The sequence below is a fragment of the Populus nigra genome, chromosome 17 (assembly GCF_951802175.1).
Source record: "Populus nigra chromosome 17, ddPopNigr1.1, whole genome shotgun sequence".
In the NCBI taxonomy this organism is placed as follows: domain Eukaryota; kingdom Viridiplantae; phylum Streptophyta; class Magnoliopsida; order Malpighiales; family Salicaceae; genus Populus; species Populus nigra.
The window spans coordinates 8575762-8601307 of NC_084868.1; the positions used below are offsets into that span (position 1 = coordinate 8575762).

At 36.7% G+C, this 25546-nt stretch overlaps 4 protein-coding genes and 1 long non-coding RNA gene across 10 annotated transcripts; 3 read left to right on the top strand and 2 right to left on the bottom strand.

Moving 5' to 3' along the window:
• The first annotated feature begins 88 nt into the window (after nt 1–88).
• On the top strand, nt 89–11626 carry LOC133676460 (uncharacterized). 6 transcript variants are annotated; one of them, XM_062098104.1, is made up of 19 exons: nt 93–390; nt 903–1395; nt 2756–2847; nt 3417–3581; nt 3681–4074; nt 4884–5002; nt 5100–5172; nt 5253–5473; nt 5557–5601; nt 6011–6104; nt 6516–6707; nt 6961–7064; nt 7187–7268; nt 8582–8731; nt 9194–9319; nt 9861–10031; nt 10893–10952; nt 11051–11229; nt 11321–11626. In XM_062098104.1, exons 1-18 carry the CDS (start codon nt 350–352, stop codon nt 11162–11164), a joined length of 2736 nt encoding a protein of 911 aa, XP_061954088.1. In that variant the 5' UTR covers nt 93–349; the 3' UTR covers nt 11165–11229; nt 11321–11626. The 6 variants fall into 6 exon arrangements, with proteins under 6 accessions (XP_061954091.1, XP_061954092.1, XP_061954090.1 ...); XM_062098103.1 differs by having other exon boundaries at nt 94–390; nt 11051–11222; XM_062098106.1 differs by lacking the exon at nt 11321–11626 and having other exon boundaries at nt 92–390; nt 11073–11226.
• On the bottom strand, nt 11199–13690 carry LOC133676464 (protein trichome birefringence-like 8). Its single transcript, XM_062098125.1, has 4 exons — nt 12834–13690; nt 11907–12296; nt 11672–11827; nt 11199–11577 (listed from the first exon to the last, which is right to left on the bottom strand). Exons 1-4 carry the CDS (start codon nt 13205–13207, stop codon nt 11250–11252), a joined length of 1248 nt encoding a protein of 415 aa, XP_061954109.1. The 5' UTR covers nt 13208–13690; the 3' UTR covers nt 11199–11249.
• An 844-nt stretch (nt 13691–14534) lies between these two features.
• On the top strand, nt 14535–16268 carry LOC133676933 (uncharacterized). Its single transcript, XM_062098745.1, has 3 exons — nt 14535–14781; nt 14861–15020; nt 15838–16268. Exons 1-3 carry the CDS (start codon nt 14644–14646, stop codon nt 16029–16031), a joined length of 492 nt encoding a protein of 163 aa, XP_061954729.1. The 5' UTR covers nt 14535–14643; the 3' UTR covers nt 16032–16268.
• Nucleotides 16269–18212: 1944 nt separating this feature from the next.
• On the top strand, nt 18213–19256 carry LOC133676735 (uncharacterized). The gene is made up of 2 exons (XR_009835655.1): nt 18213–18539; nt 18691–19256. It is a non-coding gene; the product is annotated as an uncharacterized LOC133676735 (long non-coding RNA).
• Nucleotides 19257–19403: 147 nt separating this feature from the next.
• Nucleotides 19404–23424, bottom strand: LOC133676734 (B3 domain-containing protein At2g36080-like). Its single transcript, XM_062098466.1, has 3 exons — nt 22211–23424; nt 21342–21541; nt 19404–20149 (listed from the first exon to the last, which is right to left on the bottom strand). The coding sequence occupies exons 1-3, from the start codon at nt 23061–23063 to the stop codon at nt 20099–20101; spliced, it is 1104 nt and encodes a 367-aa protein (XP_061954450.1). The 5' UTR covers nt 23064–23424; the 3' UTR covers nt 19404–20098.
• Between the last annotated feature and the right edge of the window lie 2122 nt (nt 23425–25546).

Genomic DNA, 25546 nt, shown 5'->3' on the forward strand with positions numbered 1-25546 from the left:
CTATATTAAAGTGTGAGAGATAATTACAGTGAAGACTTGCGTAATGATTAATTATATAAAATCTAGCGATCCAATCAATTGGACACGACTGATAACCACCTAACCATACCGACGATGGCCACATTCTTCTAGATTGCAGGAAGACAGAGCCATCGTTCCTGTGAACGTACGTTTCTCCACGTCACCGATAAAAAATTCACTGCCACGTCACCAAAACCTTCTTTTCTTTTCCAATGCACCCTATAGCTCAACATTCTTTCTCCTCCTCAGCGTCTCTCTACTTCAACTCAATTTTCCTGGGAGCCAACCGCACAAATTTTCCCGCTGAGTTTCTCACTTTTACTCTTACATGGAAGTTAAATTGCAGCATCATAGCTTCTTATATTCAAGGTGCTCAATTCTGAATTCTATATTTTTTCTGGTTCATTGCAAGTTTTCTTTTTTTTGTATCATCAATTTTGACCGTGTAATTGTAGAGTAGCTAGGGTTTTTGGAATCTCTGCTTGTTTGGATGCCGAGAAACTGAGAGAAAATAAAAGAAAATCAATATCCAAAACTAGACTTTCAATTCCAGTTGTGAATTCACTTTCCTTTTCTTTTCTTTTTGAAAGACTGTAAATGTTATACTGCTTGACCGGTTCGATTAAGGTTTTGTGCAGCTATAATGGTTCGTCTTGCGTTGAATTTTTTTATTGTGTTTGCTGTTGGGCGTGTAAATTGGTTTGCTCATGAAAAAAGATAAATTCTTGGATATCATGGTTTTCGGCTATATCTATAAAAGGAGAACAAGGAATTGGGGAACTTGTAGGAAATAAATGATGATGTTAGAAATATTAATGTCTGGCGTGCTTTCATTACAACATTAATGTGGTTAGAGCTAACTGTTGAGGTTTCTACTGCAGCTCTTCAAATCCATGGCTTTCACAAAATTCTATTGTTCCCAGTATCTCCTGCAAAAGAGTAGCTCATTTGGATTATCTACTGATCAATTGGGGTAACTCAAGGAAAAGATGCCTTGTGAAGCTTGCATTGCGAGGGAATGGTAACCAGAGTCTTAATTACCAATTGATTCGATATAAGAAATTTAATCTGGCATATCGTAAGACAAGAAGGATGGGCCACCTTTTTCCCCTATCATCTGCTGATGATGGTGTAACTGTCAATGGTAGTCCTTCTGCTGGTACCAGTAGTGACGTGGAGGAAATGAGACTTAAACTCAATCAGTCACTACAAGGTGATGATTCAAGTGATAAACTTGTTCAATCTTTACATGATGCAGCAAGGGTTTTTGAGGTGGCAATTAAAGAACAGGGTTTGCTACCGAAGTTTTCCTGGCTTTCAATGGCCTGGCTTGGTGTAGATAGGAATGCATGGCTGAAAACGCTGTGCTATCAGGTTTGTTCTCAGCCCTAGGAAAGTTATTGGATAACATGCATCATCCACACACCCTTTTACTTTCCTTCTCTGCTGTAAGATATGCATGTCTGGTTTTATTATATTAAATTGACTTGGCCAATCAATCTTATTGAACATATATACTAGGTCATTGACTACTGCTAATCCCATGATGTTACTAGGCTCTGTTCTTGAGAGCATTCCAGTTGGGTTGCATAATCTTTTGTTGGTTTTTGGCTATATCAGTTTAACAAAAAGAAAAATTGTGATACTTTATCATTGAGGACAGTATTATTGCGACTTTCACTGGATCATTGTTAGTTCGTCAAACATGATTTCATGCCACCTCCCCAAACTCTTAATGTTGATGCTGACATTCTCTTTTATTGACACTCTTGCGGTTCTGCTGCAAGAGTCCTCTGCATCTATCATCAAAATTATAATTTTTTTTGTCTGGGGCAGCACTGCAATAAGTACATCTATAGTTCATTGCTGCTGCTGAGGCCTTGACCTCTACAACCTTTGTTACAACTACGTCCACCACCATCCGATTTCTATTATAACTTCTTGTAAAGGCTATTCAAACAAATAAAAAATTCATGTGAAGGCTGAGGTACTCATCACTGTTCAGCTTTAACACAAATCAATGCAATTATTATAGTGCCCTTGCCAATTGTCATTTTGACAACATTAGATAATTTAAATGTAAGTGATATGTGATCTTCATTAGATTATTCATTTTGGTGAACGGAGCTCTTGTTAAGTTCTTTGGAGTCTGTTTTGAGGCCCAGGGATGATGCATTTCCTAAATAATTTAATAGTCCACGGTTGGTTGGGGTGGTGTTCGTGTGGGTTCATTGTGATTGCACAAACATTTTGTTGTAACTTTTCTTATATCATCTATGTTTCTGTTCTTGGTAATTTCCTCAAATAAACATCTGCACTAACTTCTCTGCATATACTTGATAAGTGATGTGAGACTATCATCCTTTAAGACATCCAAATTTGTTATTTTTAAAATTCACTTTTCTCAACATGTATATTTAGTTTCTCTACAACAAACAATATCATACTTATTTCATCCTCATAGAAACTTTTGGCTCCAAGTTCTCTAAATTTTCATAATTTCTTTCAAAATGCTTCCTATTTGCAGTTATTGTTGCCTTTTTCTTCTTCAGTATACTTTTTAGCAGACACATTTATTGAATTGTTTTTCTGAATGGTGTTCTGAAGATTTAGGCATTTGTATCGGTGTACATATCTGCTGGAAGTCTTACAAGCAATCTTTTGACCTTTGAGCTCTTCGCTATTTTAGTCTAGAACATTATTTAGCATTTCTGATGTTTCATGTATTTCTCAGGCTTCTGTTTATTCCTTGCTACAAGCAGCACATGAGATTTCTTCCCAAGGTGATGGTAAAGACAGAGATGTGAATATTTTTGTTCAAAGGAGGTGATAAATAATATCTATTTCAGATCACCATTTCTTGTTTGGCTGACTCCTGTTAAAGCTTCCAGAATCTTGCCTAATTTTGGTCTTATTTATTTAAAATTTTACTCCCATTGTTTGCTATGTGCGATAGATATATACAGCAACTAACACATTGCACATCTTTTGTTCATGAAATAAGGATCCAAGACCTCTTTCCTAATTGAATCAATGATCATTTTTGTTATTGAATTTTCAAAATTACTTGGAGCAGAATACTTGGTCATATATGGCCGACTTTTACAACATACTTTGATAAGATTGTACATTAAACAGATTGGTGAAAGCTTGCCCATTGTTTCCTGATAGATACTATTGCTAACCATCCAATCAAACTTTTGGATTTCGAAGTTTGTCCAGTAGGCTATAGTTCCTTCTGTCCTTTACATATTGCATCGGAGACCTTTGATTCCACAATTGCCATTTCTGTGTTATTTGAAACCAACATTAATTGTGTATTTTCTGTGCTGACCTTCTGCATCGGTTTCCACATACCTATGCTTTTACATCTGTTTTAACTTTTTATGATGCAGTTTTTTACGGCAATCTGCTCCCCTAGAGAGCTTGATCAGGGATAAACTATCTACTAAACAACCTGAAGCTTATGAATGGTTTTGGTCTAAGCAAGTTCCGATGGTGGTGGCATCTTTTCTTAATTATCTTGAAGAGGACCCATGCTTTACTTCTGCCACTGCTGTGTATGTCATCGTCTCTCTCTTACTGCTTTTTGAGGTTTCCAGTAATTATTGCAGTTTTGATATCCTTGTGAGAATAAGGTTATTTTGATTTACTTTCAGGTTTGGCAAAGGCTTGTCCTCGATTTCAGGCAATGGAAGTGATATTTCACTTCTTTTACTGGCACTGACATGTAATGCTGCAATCACAAAACTTGGCACCACAAAAGTTTCTTGCCCACAATTCTTCTCCATGATCTCAGATATAATTGGTAGATTGATGGACATGCTGGTTGATTTTATTCCTGTACGCCAAGCTTATCATTCTATAAAGCATATTGGTCTACGCAGAGAATTTCTTTTCCATTTTGGGCCTCGATTTGCGGCATGCCGAGTAAAAAATGATCGTGGATCAGAAGAGGTGATTTTCTGGGTTAATCTTGTACAGAAACAGCTCCAACAAGCCATAGATAGGGAGAAAATATGGTCAAGACTAACTACTTCTGAAAGTATTGAGGTTAGTGCCAATGGCTTATGTGCAAGTTTAGAGTATAGTTGAGGCTTTTCATTACCTGTTAATTTAGACCATGCTAAAGTTTAAAGTGCCAATCATCAGTCTCATGCTAAAGTGCCAATCATCAGTCTCATGCTCCCCATTCTGAACATATACTGTATTCTGGGAGAAGGATTGGATGGATAACCAAAATAGTTATTGGCATGTGGTGTTGTTTTGGTTTAGGAATATGGAAGCAAAGGGGGAAGGAGGATAACAGTGAAATAAGGGGGTCTGTCACAGTACTGAAGATAAATGCATAGTATGTAACAGATACAGTACACTGCAATCAACCTTCTTTCACTGTGGGTTTAATTCTGTAAATTGCATAATTTTGCTACTTTTCCAAGAAACAAGGGTACCTAGAAGCAATTTACTGATGAAAAGAAAATGCTCCAATTTTGTGAAGACGTGCTTTCACTTGCAAAAGTTTATAGAAAAACAATTATAGCATAAAAAATAAACCTGGTTTATGAATTGTTGAGGTCTGAATATCGAATGTTAACCCTTTTTTTATGATGATTATTGGGCTACACTAATGGTTTTGTCTCCTCATAGAAACCCCATCAATTCCACTTTTGTTGCTTGGCCTTGAACATATTTGTGATTTCCCCTTCCACTCAAAAGAGGCAGTTTGCTAGTCTAAACAGGCATTGGCTACAGCACTTAGGCATGCTTGCATATGAACGGTCTATAGATGTACATTTATCTATTAAATTAACAATAAATGAATAGATATTCCTTTAATCATGTAGAGCTGTTGTTGAACGCAGGTTTTGGAGAAGGATTTGGCTATATTTGGATTCTTTATTGCCTTAGGAAGAAGTACACGATCCTTTTTATCAGACCATGGATTTGATGTTCTAGATGATCCTATTGAAGGCTTCATAGGGTAGCTCTTCTCTTTTCTTTTCTTTAACAATAATTAATAAAATTTGATTTAGATTTCTTTTGCTTGGATGTCTATCATTTTATGAATTTTCTTGCAGGTACCTTATTGGGGGTAGTGTTTTGTACTATCCTCAGCTTTCATCAATAAGCTCCTATCAGTTGTATGTAGAGGTGAGTCAGCGTGCATGTTTACTAACATTATTATTAAACATTCTGTCTCATAGTCAATAACATGATTTTCAACTCCATAGGTAGTTTGTGAGGAGCTGGATTGGCTTCCTTTTTATCCAGGCAACGTTGGCACCACAAAACTGTCTCTTGGACACAAAAATAAACAAAAGGGTCCTCCAAATGCTGAAGCTATCCCTCAAGTATTAGATGTCTGCTCTCACTGGATGCAGAGCTTTATTAAATACAGTAAATGGCTACAGAATCCATCCAATGTGAAGGCAGCAAGGTTTCTTTCCAGGGGGTAATTGAACTTATCTGCCCTAGTTATTACAAAACAAAGAGTAATTCTTTGATTTAACAACATCTTCCACTTTCATTGTTTAGGCACGCCAAATTAATGGAGTGCAGGGAAGAACTAGGAATGTCTTGGTAAGCTAATGGAAGCAAAACTTGGAGTTTTTCTCTGATGTGCACATGAAACATGCTCATAAAGACAGAAAACTAGTCCTAAAGTTATGAATGAGATGTGTATTCTGTGATAAAAAAATGAAATGGGCTTCAACATGATTAAAAACCTTTAAAAGTGCTAGGAATGGATAGAAATCTATAGAAACCAAAACTGATCCGCCATTGGAATTATCTGGCATTTAAGTCAATATCCAAGCTTTTATTGAGATTTTGACTTGAGCTGTATGTTCTGTCAAAGACTTGTTTCATTTCAATTCATTTTGTTTGTAAGGAGATGATTTCTACCATTGTCAGTTATGTTCGCTTGAAATGTTTTTTGAAATGATTCATAGTTGTGGATTACAATTTACACTTAAAAATTGTGATGCAGGAAAATGACAGAAAGCAATATCAATTATTCTGTTGAGATAACAAGACCTGAAATTAATTTGATGACTTATAAAGAGACAGATTCATTCAACAAGGTTTTTCTCCTTCCTTTAGTTCATTTCTTTGTGGCCTATTCTTCACAGTTCATTTTGGAACTTGGAAGACTCAACTTTCCATGTGAACATATATGTCACAAGGATCTGTTTTCCTGTGGCGTGGGTCTGAGAAGATAGGGAGGCTGTGGCTGAAAGGAGGATAAATTTGACAAGGGTAATTTGGTCTAATCAATGACAAAACATTTATGAGGATGTGAAAACAGCCTCATTCATGGCATAATGCTTAAAGTGAAAGAAGTACTTGGTTTCTTTGTTTTCTTGTTGGGTTGCAGCTTGCTCCTGTAATTGATATTTAACCTCTACACACGAGCTTCCATTTAGACCAGTTGTCCATGTTGTTGTTCCATCCTATATGCCAATAGAATGATTGTGCTTTTCATTTGGTGTCAGGCATTGGAGAGTGTTGAAGGAGCTCTTGTGAGACTTGAAAAACTACATCAGGAGCTGCCTGCATCAAGCTCTAATTCTGGGAAAGAGCATATAAAGGCTGCGTGTTCTGATCTTGAGAAAATAAGGAAACTGAAGAAAGAGGCTGAATTTCTGGAGGCATCTTTCAGAACAAAAGCAGCTTCGCTTCAGCAGGTATGCTATTAGTTTCATTGTAATACACCCTACAGCTTATTAATGACCACTGACTGCATTCCATTTGATTCACTGCTGGCCTGTACTTGCAAATGATTATGCTGCATTCTTTATTCCAAAAAGGTGCACCACAATTTCTTCATCATGTGTTCTCTTAAAAGGCAGCTTTATACCTCCGTGTTTAACAGATAGTTCTCATCTTTATTAAAATTTGTATATCTTACTAATACTTAATTGCTGATTGGATCATCAGGGAGAAGATGAAAGTAGTCTACAATCTTGTATTAGTGAGCAGCAACAATACTTGAAAGGGAACGGGAGGAAGAATGCTGATGTAAGGCTAGATAGAAGTAAAAGGTATTAAACTTTTTCTGTAGGTTTAAGCTCTTCCCAACATGTTTGAGTTTCTTGTTTCATGCTATTGTCTGATTTATTTCCTGCTCAATAGTGATTCCTTTCTTTTCTTTTTGAGTTATCAGTAAATTTCAAGGACTGTGGAACTTCCTTGTGTACTCTCCAACCAAGAAGCCTGGCCCTGATGTGGCAGTTGTTGATGCATCTGTATGCCCTCCCTTCACGATATGTCTACAATAGTAACTGTTTGTGGATGGCGTCTTTTTTTAATTGTATATGTTTGTGAGTACTTTGGAAGTTCCACTCTCAAATGTATTAAGCAAGTTGAAGATTTTTTTCTTAATGAAAGCTTCTTGATTGCAACTAGCTTAAAACTAGATCCTTAGAAGAAAAACTAAAATGAATTACATAGCTTTATTTTCGGAAAGTAAAAATAAAAGCACTCCTCATTAGCCATTTGATAAGCAGATGACCTTGAGCTGTTTTTTTCTTCTTATTTCTATGATGTCCTTTGACCTTGAGTTATTCTTGTTGAGGTGCTGCATTCAGAGAGAAAAATTAAGGCACTGGCAGATATTTTTGTCCTATAGGATGTTATTTGTTAGGTATGTTACTGTGCTGTCCTATTGAATTTAGTGCCACAGTTTGGTTCTGGAAGCATTATATTTCCCATTTTGAAATGCCAACTTAAAGGTAGAAAGTCTGGTTCATGCTAACAATAATAGTTGGAATTTCTCTTGGATATTAAATAAACTGACTTGACTAATTCTTACATTTAGACTGTTTTGATTATTAGCAAACAATTAATCGTACATGATGAATGATCTGTGGAATTGAATGGCAACATTGTCTATTGGTTAGAAGTAGATGGTTAATTATCCTGTTTTTTGAACCACTTGTTGCTTGTAGTGCCTATAGTTAAAGGCCATCTTTTTACTAGTTAAATGGAGGTGGTTCAAGAGTATATCCCTTCTACTAGGAGCTCCCTATTAGCAATGAAGTAGCTACTAAAAGCAGACCAATAAATATGGGAAACTTTTTGTAGACCTAACTTTATTTGTTTCCTTTTGTGGATAAATTTTGATGCACTTCTTCATATCTACCTCTTGCCAGAAAGAAAGAAATTATGAATTTATACAACTTGCAAAACTTCAATTGCAACTCTTTCATGAGAACATCATATAGTATAGTTCGGTATTCCACATTGTACATGCTGGAATTCTCGATCTTGATGTTGTTGAGTGGAAGTATACTAAAGGAGAGAGGACTAACAGTGCCAAACCCAGTTATTAGGACTCCTTAATGTTTAACATTCTTGAATAGCAATGACTGTCAATACTTTCTAAATTAAGATTATTAATAACATTTCTTACCTATTTAAGTGAATTTTATCAGCTGTGGCTTTTGGTTCTCACCTATTCTCATGCTAATGTTGTGCTCTGAAGTACATTGTTTTCCTTCAGGAGTTGATTAATTTTTATTAAAATGGAAGTTATGTAAAGTTGGTTTGGTAAATGCAGGGAGATGCAGATATTGGGCAAACTACTACAAGTATGGGTATTGGAGAGTTGGAGTCAAATGAAATTCGTCGCTTTGAGCTTCTAAGGAATGAACTGATGGAACTTGAAAAACGGGTTCAAAAAAGTACTGATCAATATGAAAATGAAGAGGTGTGTCTCATGCTTTTTAACATCTCCATTGTAACATTTGAATGTTACAATGGTTTTTTTCCTCCATGTAATAAATTCAATGCCCATGCTTGTACAGTTCTAAAAACATGAATATACCTGATATGGAATGTGGGAAACAAATTTTGTAACATTGTAAACTGGTTATGGTCCTAGTGAAGTGGGTAAGGACTTTTTTGAAGTAGCTGCTTGCTTGGCTTAATTTGTACCTCTATGGTTGCAAGTCCATAATTATTATTATTGCTCCAAGCAACGACTCCTTGAGACCTTTTTTTCTTAAAATAGAATGTAACTTACATTCTAGGATTACTTGGAAATGATTGCTTTTTGTTATTTTATATAATATCAACAAGGTTTATTTATAATGACTACTGCCAACTATGTATTCTTGACATTATTCTTATGAGATTCTATGTAACTGCTTAAACTTTGTTTTATTTTTAGGATATTAAGGTTACAGATTATGGTGCTAATTACCATGATGAGGCTGCAAGCTCTCAATTAATCCAGGTTCCAAGGAATGAAAATATCATCGAAAAATCAATTGTTAAGCTAAAGAAAACAAGCACGGTACGACTAGCACTTTCCATTCTTTCGTAATTGGTATAGTATTGTATATCTTTCAAGCTCAAGCATGTGCCATCACATCAATGAGTGGACACGATTTCCTAATGTGCTGCGCTATGTTGGTATTAATTGAATTTTTCTTTTCTTGCACCTTTGTGTTTCGTGATCAAAATGATTTGGTTGGGTTGATGACAGTGGACATTTAATTGGTTCATTGAAAGCTAGACGAGTAAAGTCATTCGTAGGCCAAATATATTAACTAAAATGAACACATTGTTTCTGCTGGAACACTGAACATCTTCTTGTACCTGTATAGGTGTTTGTGCAGGAATGCTAGGCATGCTGAAACAAATGCAAAATAATGTTCATTTCTTTGAATTGTTTAGAAGAAAAAAAGATCATTAGGATTTGAAACTCACTCCCATTTAAATCTCTCTATTCTGTGATTACTACATGATGTATCGCATTTAGGTTTTCAATTTTAGAACTCAGTTCCTGGACTGTTTGCACCTCATTGATAATATATATAGTTAAATATGTGCAGGATGTGTTGCAAGGAACTCAGCTTCTAGCTATTGATGTTGCTGCTTCAATGGGGTTGCTTAAAAGGCTCTTGATTGGAGATGAGTTAACAGAGAAAGAAAGAAAAACTCTCCGGAGAACTATGATGGACTTGGCATCAGTGATACCTATTGGTGTTCTTATGCTTCTTCCTGTAAGTGCCATCATAAAATTACCCTCATAAACAGTGTATCATTTTAGTTGTTTCATTTTCATCCTTTCATTAATCCTCAAATCACACAACTCTTAAGTATCATGACTTCTCATTGATTCATCTGGCAAGCTTGGTTTGTCACTTCTCCTTCTATTTGTGGTGAAATTGTTTCTGGTAAACTAAATGAGTAAATGGTGCCTTAGAACAATCCAGTCATTTAGAAATACTCATCCATGTTGCTATGTGGGAGGTTTGTATCCAGATATATAGAACTTGTAATTATCCTTCATTGCAGCTGCGTTATTTCTGTGGCACAGCTTGCGGATCACCCTGTTCATTGTCATACTGTCTAAGAAATCCAGTTGTCAACCTTAATATATTCAGAAAGTCTAGACCCTGACCAAGCTTCTATCTGGTATGTTTAGGCATAGTACTGTGTCAAAAATTGTTAGTTCTTGTGCAAGTTCAAAAAAAGGGGGGATGGATGCCTAAAACGTTCCAAGCATAAAGAGCTTGGTTAGCTTCAAGTGCACTATTAAACTAACTACAAATTGGCCAGGTTCGTTTCAAGTTCATAATCTGATTTGTCTTTCGGATCTGGGTTGAGTCTGCACTTATTTTATCGCAACTGATTGAAGCTGCACCTCCACCATATAAAAGATACTTTGAATTTTTTTGAGTGCAGAATTTTGCGTGTTAATTATATATGGTCCTCAGAATTGGGTTTCTTGTAACACAAGGAAAACTGAACTGCATTTCCACAAAAATCTCAATCCAAATCTGTGATTGCCCATTTTACATCTATTGGCACTGCTTTTTCCACCGTGACCTGATGTAGAAAGGATAATTTGTGCATCTTAGGTTACTGCTGTGGGGCATGCAGCAATGCTGGCTGCTATCCAGAGATATGTGCCAGCTTTGGTGCGTTGTTTCTGAGCCAATAAATTCCTTTTTTTATATTCTTATTTAGATGTCAAATCTCCAAATACCAGGTGCTTTTATAATATGTTCTTTGGCAGATACCATCCACATATGGACCAGAAAGGTTGGATCTCTTGAGGCAACTTGAGAAAGTGAAGGAAATGGGAACGAGTGAACTGGATGCCAAAGAAAATGGAGAGGTACTATCCTGATCAGAAGCAGCCCAGATTATGTACAGTCCGACAGTGACCAAAAACCCTTCAAGATTAGGTAACTGGTAAATTACACTATATAATATCACCTGTTTCTGAATCCCATTGACAATAAATTAGCATATAGGATTTCATTCCATGTATCTGGTATTCCAGGTAGGCACCAATGACTGCAGTCCTGTGGAGCATCAACCGGAGTGCCGGGCTCTCGATGACGAGATGGGTGACCGTCGTACCTGAACTGTGACAGATGCGTGATGTTTAAGAACCGAACCTTCCTGTCTCCATAATCCATCTCTTTGATTACAGTAGAAATTATTTGGTTATACGCTGGCTCAGGTTCCAGCATCATGTAGTTCGCCTCTGGTTGTATATCAACATCACATCGGCCCCCCTCAGCCCACGTACCATTCCTGCAATTTTTCATATTAAAAAAAAGTATATACTGACATATTACCCCAATGCATAATCTGGATTGAGATAATCCACGTCCGCACGAATATTTACCTGTAATGTACTGGGGAGTAGCCACGAAAGAAAACACGTGTCCCTTCAGGGCTTAAATTTTCACCCCATGACTTCCATGTCTGGAGAGATTTTTGAAATGCTTCCATCACATTCAACGACATGTTAACCTTACCTCCGTCCTCGAAGTAGTGACCCCTGCACATACCACATTGTCAGCGTGACTTTGTGGTCAGCAATAAATAGGAACTGCAAAATAAGGGATAAAATCTCATACATCTTGACGGTTTTATCTTCATTCCACCAATGCCCTGTGTTGAACATCAGAACGTCAGCCCCTTCCCAGTTCCTGGAAAACCAGTGCAGGTGGTCGACCTTAATTGTCATTTTGATGCCAGCTGGTGAATTCCGCGGTGGGCGGCCGATGAATACCAGAAAAGGTGCCCTATAGTATTCAACGGTGAGATTGTATTCGCTGAAGCGCATGGAGAGAAATCCTTTGTGTTTTGTTATTGGGTTCCCGTTCTCTTCATATACTGAAGACTTGTTGGAAACCCCTTGAGCAAGCATGCACAGGAAAGACTCCCACTGGTTTCTGCCAACAGAGTCCCCAGCAAATACAACCCTTCCATTTCTGCCTCTGTTTAGGATTTCACTTGCATTAAATCTGAGTAGAAACAGGAGGAGTAAGTTGAGGAAAATCTCAATACAGAGGCTACAAATTGTCTGCATGCATGAGCTTATTGAACCAAATAGCTGGTGAGTGCCGTCGCGCATCAAGTGGGAAAATGATGGCCAATATTCACCATTCCCTGTGTTATGCCTACAGTGGCTCTCAATAACTCTTACGTGCCGTGCAATCGATGGGGTTGAAATATGTGGAAAATGATCCTAATTGACAGTTTTAGGTACAACTGTAATGGCGGTTAGAGAGTTTATCGATCTCATGCCCTTCACCCTGTAATGAAATTAAAGGCAAGGCTATAAAGCTCCTGCTTTTCCCATAACGGGAACCCGTCTAAAGTACTGGTCTAACGATAAAGTTCATCAAAACTCATGAAATTTGGATGCCAAACTCAAAAGTTACTTCACTTGTATTAATTAAGGTTCCCAATAAACTTAATAAAGAAAATCCAATATTGAAAGAAGCATCCATGCATGCATGACAAGGCTTGTTAAGCTTTCATGATATAAGCTTCCATACCTTGGCAAATCACACCCTTCTGGCTGCCATCGCCAATTCAGATAGTCTACGTCCTTTCTTCCGTTTTGAACGCACCGAAAGCCTGGATCAAGAAAGGGGCAGTTCTCAGTGTAGGATAGATTCTTGTAACTTTCATCCCAAACCCATCTTCCACGAGAATAATCACAGGCCGACTGTGATGAGTCTTTATCGTTCTTTATGAAACCAAAGCGAAAGACAGATCGCGGATCGAAAGAGCCAAGAAGATTAAAGACGAAGAATGAAGACGCCACGACAATGACAAAAGAGATTGCATAGACAAGTTCTCTCTTGATTACGAGGGGAAAATAAAGAAGGTGGTGTTTTTGGTTTGTGGGCTGGTGATGATGATCCATACAGAGAAGAGAGAAGGAACAACAAGTCTTTTTATTTATAAATTCTTGTTGTTACTAACTTTGAAGGTGTCTTGGAAGAGAAAGAAGGGATGTATGTGGCTGCGCGCGCGGTGTTGTTGAATAGATGGCAATACAAGTAGGAGAATTAGGGTTCATTGCAGGCATAGCAGTTGTAGGTGTTCTTCGTACCACAAGATTGGTATTGGGAGAGCACAGAAGCTTTCCCTTCAATATGAATAGCCATAGGGAAAGAAGAAGCATCCTCTATTTTGTTTGATCAGTTCTGGAACCACCCATTTTCTTTTGGCTTTATGCTATATTCAGAGGCTAGTATGTGGTTTTGGCGGCTTGTAGGGAGGGATTGTTTAGAAGGAGTAGATAGGCTCTTGGCAATCGCGCTTGCCTATCTTTATTCTTGTTTAGGAATATACAACGATGAGCGAGATTATCCATCATCATATTTCTTCAATTCCATGCTTCCTTACACACACGTAGGTATTGCATCTTCTTGGTGGACTCTGAGTGTCTATTTAATATTTTGTGTTTTTATTTGTTTGAAAGTATTTTAAAATTTTATTTATTTTAATTAATATTTTTTTAGTTATTTTAATAATTTTAATGTATTGTTATAAAAAATATAAAAAAATATTTTTAAATAAAAAACATAATGCAATGTAATACCAAAACATAAACTAAAAAAAAAAGAATCAGTCCTACTCAACTCATACACATATTTTGTTTTGATAAAAAAAAAAATACAATATATTATGTTATTACTCGCCCAATTCTTCTCATGTTTATGGAAATTAATAGAAATCAGCATTAAGTGGTCGGATACCCGACCCTATTCAATATAAGTTAGAGTTTTTAAACCTAGTTTGCTACTCGATTCGATCTAAGATTTTGATCATGGATTTTGCCCTGATTATTAGCTTACCCGGTACAATCTCAATTTATTTTATAAATAAAAATGATATTGTTTTGGTTAAAAAAATAATTAATAAGTTATAATTGAATTTTTAACCAGATCTTACCGGGTCAATTAGATTACCAAATCAACCTGTTAGATCACTTGAGTTTTTAATTTTCTTTATATTTTTTTTTCAAATTTAATCCAGTTTTATTTCTGAATTAATTAAGTTTTAAAATTATAATATAAATAGTGAATTGGTCAAAATATATAATGAGATTACGTTTGGATTCCATGGTGTTAAAAAAAATTATTTTTAAATTATTTTTAATATTAAAAATAAATTTTAAAAAATAAAAATAATTATTTTAATAAATTTACAAATAAAAAATATTTTAAAAAACGAATTTTAAAACCTCAGGCATCCTCCTCCGAAACAACATCGTACTGGAGTGAGCAGAGGGAGGGAGTCTGCCCTTGAGAAAGTGAGAGGGAGGTGGGGTTTAGAGAGAGGAGAGGAGGAAAAATGAAGGTGAGAGTAGTGTGTAGAAAAGTGTACGATTACATACGCTACGATTTAAGAGAAATAGCTTTCCCTTCTTCTCTACCTGATCCTCCTCATATCCAAAAACGTCCCAAATTAACTTGGCGCGACAATCTTTTTGTAAGTTTTTTTTCCCTTTAATTTTCTTGAATTCTATTCTATTTGGATAAATATATAATAAATATAAAAATAATAATAGATATTGAAGAAGGCAACAAGGCTTTATTGTGCTAGCTGGGTGAGAGATATTGGTCCTGATCTTAGGCCTAATGATTATGCGAAAGATAGTGAAGCCAATGGTGAAGCTAAGACCACTTCTTCTACTCAAGAGAAAGAGCCCTCTGTTGTTGAAGATCTTGGTCAGTTCTACTCCCTATCTCTCTCAAATTGGGGAATTTATGGATTAGTATTTAATTTGTTATTCAAATGGAATGGGTTTGGGTGCAATCACATTGTATGGTATACTACTGATTTATGCATATATTGTGTTCGAAGTATTGGTTTTGGGAAATTGAGGAGTCTTTTTTTTTTTTGTTGATTTGGAAAGTGGCATTCATATTCTATGGGAAATGTCTACTTGCCAATATGTCTTTCTGTCTTTAGAATTATGTGAGTGTCTTCTTGGGGAGTTGAATTTGTGAGTTGTGGACTCCTCGAATCTGATGGGATATTGTTGATTTGCTGTGTAGTTAAGTAGGGGTGGTTCTAAGATATGGATGAAACAAGCCACTTTTCAGATAGAAGGAAGCTATAGTGCTTGTGCTCCTTTGGTGTTTGGTGGTTTATTGGTCTGGGACCTTCGCTATTTGGATCCTCTTCCATACAAATCTTACTTGGGCTTTTTCTGTGATGCTGATCTCTGGAGTTTTTAGCATTGCCCAAACCAGTTGTGACAGCTACTCGGCCTTCCTTAAGATAGTGATTAAAAGACCAAATCCTTCTTGTTTAGTGTTGAGTTCTTAACATTTTTGTTCCTTATAGTCATTGCGTTGTAGGTAGATTGTTTTCTTGAACTACATGACATGAAATCCCTTTTATCGCTCCATCTGTTTTTATTGCTCTATCTGTTTTCGTTCTTTTTTTTCTTCTTAATTATTTCTTATTCTCTGATTTGTTGCATTAAATCCTGACATTGTTTAATAATCTTTTTTTTTTTAATGCAAATGAAATTAACAGCGGTTGCTGCAAGGGGAGGTATGGAGACATTGAGGCCAGCTTTACAACGTGTGTACATGACAAGAGCTTCTGCTTATAGAGATGCTCTTAAAAGTTTTATACAAGGGTATCAGGAGGGTGTCCAGCAGGTCATGGAGAAGAAAGAAGAATCTAAAACTCAATCAGAGGGCAATGCTCCCAAGAAATCTACTTGAGCCAGTATTCTAGTGTGATACAAGTTTTTCCCCTGGACATCAATCATGAACACAACCCATAGAGCTTTGCTACAACTTCACTTTTGAAAAGTTACCATCCTAGTGAAAGAATGTAAGAAATGTTTCGAGCATGTTCTATCTATTGTACAATAAAACTATGAATATGCTGGATCTTTTGTGCTTGTACCATATGAAGACTGATATCCCATATACAATGCTGACTGCTGAAGTTTTTTATCTTTTGGATTTGGCTTATCAAATTGAATGGTTTTATCTTTGTTGATGATTAACCCATTTAACTTTTTGAATCATTTCGAGCATCTGATTAATTTTATGGATAACCAGAAAGACAAGTTTGTAAATACATGTGGCATGTGGTGTGGAAGGTCGTGATTCTTATCTTTTATTTTCTCTGTACTGGAACAACAGGCATATTCCATCCTGGTGTCTGCACTTCTATACAAGGGATAATATATGGGGAAGCAGTTTTTCTTTTCTAACAGACTTTCTATTGTTATTGCTGCTGTCATAAATAGCTTCTGTTGTTGCCGGCTCTACGTGGTATGGTTCAGCAACCGACCTGGACTGGTTTTTTCAGTTCTACTCATTTGAAATGGAATCGAGGACATGTGTTGCAAGAAATTTATCGGAGAGTGGATGTTGGGTCAGCTGACAATTTAAGTTTATTCAAAGCTTGCTCTTTTGAAGTTTAACTCTCCACATTTTGACCTAAAAGTGTAATTTCTCTATAAAGGGGATTCAAGAAACAAGATTCTGGAAACTTAATGTAAACTGAGCATGGATCTTCTCTCAGCTCTATTAAAAGGGAATGACATTAATAATACACTTGTACGTCTGCCCTTTTGTTTTTCCTCACTTTTCAATGCTCTTTTTTTGCCCTTCTTTCTGCTGCTTTCTCTCCTAACAGACTGAAGATCTTAGGAGTGCAGAAGCAATCAAGAAGCTAGTTTTGTATCTTGAATGCAAAAGAAAACACACTTGGTTGTCTTATGTGGGTTATTATTTGAGAACATGCATTTGATTGGTAAGCACCACCATAGAATGATTAAACTTTTGTGGTGCCTCTTGTCAATATGCTTTTAATTATCTGGTGTAGTTAGGATCATTCCTCGTCATACGATAGTGATTTTTGTCGCTTTTGGTGGACTTTCAAGTCAAATCGTATCAGACTGGGCCAGATATGGCACGGTATCATTTTTAGCTTTTGGACAATCAGATGATGGCTGAATATTTGGCTCAAATGGCACAAGTGTTAATGCATTAGGTGCAATAGATAGGGAGAAAATGAGAGGGAGGAGTAAGCCTGATTTGGGTTTTTCTTTGAAGTCTTTTCACGCACATGGCCTCTGCTTTAAGTCTTCTCGAGATGATAATTAGTCCATCACCAGTAACTGGCATCTTTCTGCATATCTTTCATGGATCCATGGCTAAAATAAATTGATGTATTTCTTGTCTTGCAGCAAGATATCTATTGTCTGAGTGTTCTACTGGTGATAAGCTGATAAGATTGGTTTGCCAACCTTTTAGAGTTATTGTGTTAAAATATATAGCTCTTACCAAATTTAAGATTCTCTCTGCATTCTGTGCTTTTCAGGATGACCTTGATGGTGTCAATACTAAATCAATGACACCGTCAGGTTATTGCAGTTGCTTAAGGTGTTCTGTTCTCTTTGGCAAATGTCGAGGGAGGTGAACTTGAGGTTGATCCAAGAACTCTGAAAGCAAAAGCTTGATAAGGAAAAAGCTAAGTGGAACGAAGAAATACTCACGTGTGTTTCTACATTTGAACTGTACCGAGTCACGCATGATTAAATTTTTCATATACATGACAAATCCATCATAGAGGACCAGTCCCTTCATTCCCTTGATAGGCCACTGCCTGGATACCAATGATAACAACACTAATTCGGGGGCCATCGCACTCCCAGAGCACTAAACACTGGACACCATAGCTAGAGGAGGTCAATGGTATCTCTCTTGTTTGAATCTTAATGGGCCATGATAATCACATTACACCGTTATTGTTCAATCACTCAGGTAACGCGCATATCTCTGCATATCTTTTCTTGCTCAATTTACTGGCCAATTATATGGGCCTTTCGTTGTTCACTTACAAGTTGTGTTGTGTTGAGCATCCCATCACATAAGCATGTGGTCATCCTCTGCACGTACAGAGAGATCATTGTCTATGAGTCTAACTTTGTTTTGTTACCTGAATTGATAAAAATCTTCGGTCACATCTTCTTAGATTAGCCGCAGACAGTAATATAATACATGTTTGAGTCTTACTACTGTTCATGTCCTGAATTTTACTACGTTGTAACTGGTTTAGTTATTCATCAGGATATTTGAATTGACCTAGGAAATAAACCTTGAATCATTTGCCATCAGGTTGTCCTCGCACGAGGTGTCTTTTCCACGGGGGAAAAAAGGTCGCATTTAAGTTGTGGAGAATGGATGCGGTTGGCAAAATGAGAAAGTTCGAAGGTGAGATAAAAAGTCAACCACCATAACGCATGATCTTCTGTTAACTTAATTGCATGATTTGGTTACGTGAAGCCAATCACTTGCCTTATCTTTGCTTGGATAATATCACCACAATCCTGATAGAAATCAAGATCTTCATTTTCCCCAGCAGCTTTCTTGTGGCTGAGGTTTTCTGGTACCTGTGTGCAACTGCATTGGCAAATCTTCGTTTCCCTTGGTGGTTGTTTCGGTGGTGATAAAAACATCTTAAAAGTAATCACTCTCTTAATCAATTGAGACGAGGATTGCAGTGTTGAGTAATTGAATAGTCCTTGTGAAGTTGGAGGTTAAATTTTACATAGAGCATTGACAGTAGATACAAAAGGACGTCAAGTGTTGTAGGAACTCTTGGAAAGTGTAGAGCTTATGATCAGCTAACAAGGCCAAGGGCATTGCCCTTCCTTCTTGTGAACTGTCACAAGAAAATAGAATTCTCTCATTTGCAATCCAAACCCTATCTAAAACAAGATATATAGAGATTTGATTGCTTCGCCATGCAAGTTGATTCTGAGATTTGAATCGAAAGTGTCTCAAAGGCACTGTTGAAGTGGGAGATCAAGAGAGGGATAGTTGCCTGTGTTTGTATCATCAAATTGTTGGACAGAGGATTCTTATAAAAGCTTCATCATTGAAGCAAGTCTCTCTTTCATGTGCTTATAAACTGTGGGTTTGACTACTTTTTCAACCTCGTCCTCTTCTACTACTATTATTTATTCTGCAATTGAGCATATTCTTGCTTGCTACCTTCAAGAATGATACCTTGACAGACATGCATTTGAGGATTTGTTGCTCGTAGTTTGTTCAAATGTTGGCTACACAGTGACGGCCGGAGAACTTTACTAGCATTTCCCCTGACTTGCAATGAATTACAATTTTCAGATGTTAATTTTAAAAGAAAAGGAGACGGAAGAGGGAACATGCTCTCTCTCTCTCTCTCTTAGCATCTCATTATCTAAGCCACAGTAGAGCATCAAAACAGCTTAGAGATAGACTGATGTGAAGATGAGAAAAAAGAAAAGCAAAGAGTGGGCTAGGACTACTGGGCTGTCACCCATCTATTCAAAATCCACCCACCACCATTATTATGATTATGAGCAGCTTTGAAAAATCTTCAGGCAGAATCTCAACAGTGTCCAAATAGATTCATTCATTCCCCTGATTTCTTAATTTGAAAACCACCCCCCACATAATGTTTTCTCCCATTTTGCATTTCTGATGTTAGCATTGGCCCCTTCCTTCCCTTTAGGGCCCTACCTCCCATCCCTCCCCCTTCTATGGTGGTAGGAGTATTTCTTTCCCACCCCACCAGAAAGTCTATTATCCTCCGATCTGCTTCCTTCGCTCTCCCCCCACTACCTAGCTAACAAATCTGCACCTGATATTGAGGGATATTTTCTTCTTAATAAATAAAAACAAAATAACACTACATACATATATTTTTTGACCTCCCATGTCCGACCTCCAAGTGGGGGTGGGGTTTATGAATTAAGTTAAATCCAGGGATGTCACATCCACAGATCTTATCCTCGGCGATTTCTCATCTGCTTGACATCTCGGGAGAAAGTGCTGCCCTGTTACAGTCACACACTTATTTTCTTGCAAAATTGTAAAATCAATTATTGATTACAATTTATATACTAATAATAATGCAAAAATAAAGTGCTTTCTCTTATCTTTTGGAACACCCCCCCCCCCTCTCCCCCCTCGTTGACATTCAATTATTTGAGCCTTGCTCGGATCATAATTGAGACGCCCTACAGTGTACATTATCATTCTCTGTTTGATTTAATTAGTTGCTCGTCTTGGTCGGCATGGTTTTCGTGCAATGATTCAACTCTAAGCTAGAAAAGGCACAAACATAATTTACTTCTTGTATGTTCAGGGCCCCATCCGTGACATTTACGGATTCAATTTGAAAAATGTTGTGGGCAATCGCCGCTCGTGAATTCTTAGCTGAATTAATGTCTAAAATAAATGGTATTTGAGTGATTAAACTTAACATAACAATCACGACTTTACTTGTGTTTGGCTAGTAGTGTAGGGATCTTTTTAAAATAAATTAATTAATATCTAAAAAAATTAATTTGATATTTTATTAAAAAATATGTAAAAATAAAAGCAGCTCTACTTTTAAACACAATATTCGAGGATATTTGGTTTGGAGATGGCTTTGTTTTCTTAGTGGGGCTCATACAAAAAGCATGTAACTTTTGAAGGTGTGATTTATATTTTAAAAGAGCTGTATTTTTAGAAAAAAAAACCACAACACCTCCAAAGTACCAAACACAAACATCATCTCTTATTTTATGTGTTTGTATAGTGTTTTTAAAATAAAAATATATCAAAATATTTTTCGTACATCAGTTCATTAAAATCATGAAAAAACACTTAAAAAATATCAATTAAATATTTTTTAAAAAATAAATACTTTAAAAAATAAATTAAACTGCATTAATAAACATAATTTTAGAAGATTCTAAAAAAAAAAAAAAGAGTTTACTTAGTTTTCAATGTTATGTTGTGGTTCTAATGTTCACACGTAAACAAATTCTCATGATATAGAAATAGACTAATAATGCCATTTGGACATAAGCCAGGGTCGACCTGCTTGGCATCACTTATCACGCATCCCTTTTTTTTATTATTATTATTATATAAATAATCTGTCTCATGTCAAGAATCCAAAATTAACTAGTAGGAAAATAAGTTCGGTCACATCTTAAACTTTTATTTTAACTAAATTATAAGGTCATGTGGGCTTACCATTTGACTATGAGTAGTGTTTGAAGAATAAGCAGGTTGGGAGTAGAATTGCTGGTGAACAGGACCCTGTAGGCTCGACAGAGATGAACCGTCAGGTGTTGATGGCTCGGCCTCGTCGAGCTGGCACTCCAAGTTCACCCCAAATAGCCTCAGTCTCCTCGAGTTACCTGGCTGTGCTGTTTGGTTCTGTGCAGCAGACACTGCAGCAATAATGATACAAAACCATAAATGTATGACAACAGCCCTCCACTACTGCCACCAGTCTCTGGTTCAGCAAGAAACAGTAACATTCCTTTTTCACACACACAGGAAAAAGAAGAACAAAAGACAAAGATTGGGTGATTATTTCTTGGTACCATTGACTACGTGGACAAATTATCCTCATCGATCCTTTCGTTTTTGGCTGCTTTTATTGAAATGCTTGTTTCCCAGAAGCAATGCCATTAGGAGTAAAATACATACCTCTTGCGTACGTACGTAGCTAAGTTAAGAGAAGACAGTGACACGCAAATATCAAGAGTGGGTTGCAGGAGGGTAGAATAAATTTACTTCCTTTCTTGTCTGGCAAAAACAGGATAACCCTTTCCTCTTGTTTCTCTCTCAGTACTAACAAATATTAAATCAGCACTAAAATACAGAAGACAAGCTCTTAAAATGACCCCCGAATCCATCCACATTTCTCCAAGCTGATTGGAAGGTGTTTGTCACACACTTTAATGCCATTACTTGGTGTAATAATAGAAAATATGTAAATGAATTGCAAGATGAGAACTTCCTAGAAAATCACCCATTTCAGTATCATGCTTGTCTTCATAGAATGATAAAGGAAGAAACAAAGTTAAAATGCGAAGCATATAGATAAAATATACCTGCATGAAGACAGTCAGATTGGAATGGCACAGTTGTAGCACTCACATTAGCCCCATGGCCATGTTGCATATTACTACCAGAAAGATGATAAGGCCCAGAAGATGATGGAGAAGAATATAATCCTCTTCTCCACGCCCCACCGCCACTACCCTGCACCATCACCCCACTATTATTAGCACTACTACTGCTACTCATATCACCTCTCCTCCTCCACCCTATGAACAATCTGTCACCATCCGTTCGGTGCCGTTCAAACAAAACGGCATCACCTGCATCGAGTTGTTTTTCTTTCACATACCTACTCCACCCTTTAGTCAATACATAGCTTTGACTACTGTTCCAATATGAGTACCTAAACCTCCAATATTTGCCTGACTCGTCTTCGAAACTCAGTAACAACCCTTTATCCACTGAGTCACCACTAAGTGGAAAGTACTTCTCCGCATGTTGTTTTGGTATTACTAGACGGTTTAGCTTTCCTACATCACTTGGTGTTAAGGGTTTCTCAAACATGGGCTCTTTATCTAGTACTAGCCCTTCTTGTTCGTGTTCCCGTTGTGCTTCTTCTTGTTGTTGCTCATGGTCTTCTTCTTCATCATCTTCTTCGTTGAGATTGAAACTGAGATTTGGGTTTTGAGGAGGGAACATGGAGGAGGGTTCTTGAGGACTGAAATGGTTAAGCCAGGAGTGATGGTGATCGTGATGGTGGAGATGGGGAGGCCAAGAAGAATTCGGGGGTTTGTTTGGTCTAGAAGAAGAAGTGTTTGGGTTTGGTTCCATGATGGATTCTCGTTGCTGTGCCCACCAGCTGAGTGTTCGCTGAAGGTCTGTGGAGAAATGGTTTATAGACATTCGAGAATTGAGAGGGAGGATTTTAGTGCTTTGGTATGTAGAGAGAGAGAGAGAGAGAGAACTGTACTGAGGAAAGGTGAGGCGTGATGATTATGGGATTGATGTAGGAACTATTTGATGTAGCTAGCAGAGATATGACAATGAGGGAGAAAGAAAGAGAGGTGGGAGAGGGAGAGGCAGAGGCAGAGGCAGAGGGAGAGGGAGAGGGGAATAGGCACTCATATAAGTACGATAGTACTACTACTTTAAGGTTTTGCGTGATGAGGAAAAAAAAATCAATCATTATTTTCAGTGTAATTTGATACACTACTGCTCTAGCTAGCTAGACATGTCTCTTGGCTTACAACTCTTGACTTCTCTTTCTTTTTATTGCTTTTGTTGGATTTTTTTTTATATGTCTTCGAATCGAGGGTCTTGTTTCTTGTATGGTAAATAATATAATCAATCAATTAAAGAATTACAAAATTAGGCAGAAGAAGATGTATACATGATCTTGATGGACATATATAAAAGAAGTATTGTGAAGAGAAACAAAACACAGAGACTCTGGCTGGCTACATGGTGAATAATTTCTGTGTCATTAGAAACAACCCACGTTACTATATTGGCAAAACAAATCAAGGTGGGGCCAATCTTGACGTGTGCGTATATATAGTCTGTGTACTCTCATCCAACGGCCTGTTTAGCACCTTTGCCTCTGCAAATCTTCATTGAGTGGGCACACGGGATAGTTACCCTTCCAGTAACTTCAAGAACAAGAACATCTAGCCATGGTTCTGGTATCTACTAGTCTCAATCCTTGGATCCTGTACGTAGAGCTTGTTACGTGACTACGTAGGTGGGCGGGCGGGAAGGCTACAACTATAACCATTCCTCTCCAATGGTGAATGCATGGCATGAGATAAAAAGTACAATATGTCACAGATGGAGGGTTTGGTAACTTTCATGGAGGGAGAGCAAGTGGGGTGTGGTCCTAAATATTTACAAGGTGAATTCTCTTGTTGGGTCTCAAATGTGAAATGTGTAAGAGAAGAGAATAGTGTTTTAGTCACGTGCATTCCTAGTTTGGGAGAGAGTGCGGTAAGAAATCCAGAGATCCTCTCTCCTCCCTTTCCAATGAGCAGAGGGATGAGATAAGATTTGCCCATCTGGAGACCTTTTCTGTCAGTCGTGTTCGAATCCTCTCCTCACACACACACACATCTCTCTCTCTCTCTCTCTCTCTCTCTCTCTCTCTCTCTCTCTCTCTCTGTCGCATTTATCACCCAGACAATGGCTCCCTTAGGGTCGTCTCTTGCTCTGGGTGCCTCTTACTCGTATTTATTTCCTAGTATTTTATTTATCGTGAGCTAGATGTGTCTTTTCTATGAGTTTCAGACAAAACCCACCTCAATTTCCAGGTAGATTCACACACCCTTTGCTTCCCTACAAAAGGGTAGACTAGTTGTTATTAATTACTTAAGTAATTATTGGGGACATGCAATGAAGGTTGTCGTGTTGTGTGCTATACATTATCTAATACCAGCAAGATGCTTGTGCCTTCTTACTGCTTGTCTACCATCTACCAAGTAGCTGATATATTATTAATTTTATTCATAAATATATATATATTATTGGACAGTCACGGCCCTTGATTGAACGGTCCAAATCATTGGAAAACAGTATTGATTGATTATTACCTAGGCAAGTGTAATGATAATGAAATGCATCTTCAACCTTTTGTTTTCAATTTCTAAAGTATTGGTGATTTTAACCTTGAATGTGATTATTTTATAGATAATTTTTTATGGAATAGATGAAGAGATAAGATATATATATAGGAGGGAGAATTTACAACAAGAAAGAATAATCGATGTAGCAAATCAAATACACCACTTAGAATAACCGTTTTTTGTCTTGAAATTAGCATTTAATTTACTTTGAGTTATATGCTAAGGATTTTTTTAATGAAAAATCGAGGTAAGGAATTATTTTTCTTAGTAAATATATTAATTCCTATCATATTATATGTTCACATGAAAACATCTTGCCTTTTTTTTTTAATGAGACCCAGTAATACATGTTTATCTCTGTTTTTACTAGCTAAATAACTTCTAATTAAATGGAATCCACAACAAGAAAACACTTTAAGATTTTGCTATAAATTTTGAATGTTAGAATAAAGCCATTGGGCATTATATATATATATATATATATATATATATATATATATATATATATATATATATATATATATATATATATTTGCGACCATTTTCTAAAATAATTCATAACCCAATTTGACCCCTCATTTTTTGTATAATTAGAAAATCTAAAAATATATCTTTTCAGCAATTTTAGTCATTTCATTATTTTCATCATTTTTTTCATAATTCATTTTTGGATCATTCCCCAAATTCATCTTTTTTTCTTTTCAAAATAAAATAATAATAACAAGAAGACTGATATTTTGAAAAAAAAAAATCAAGCTGCAATTTTGAATG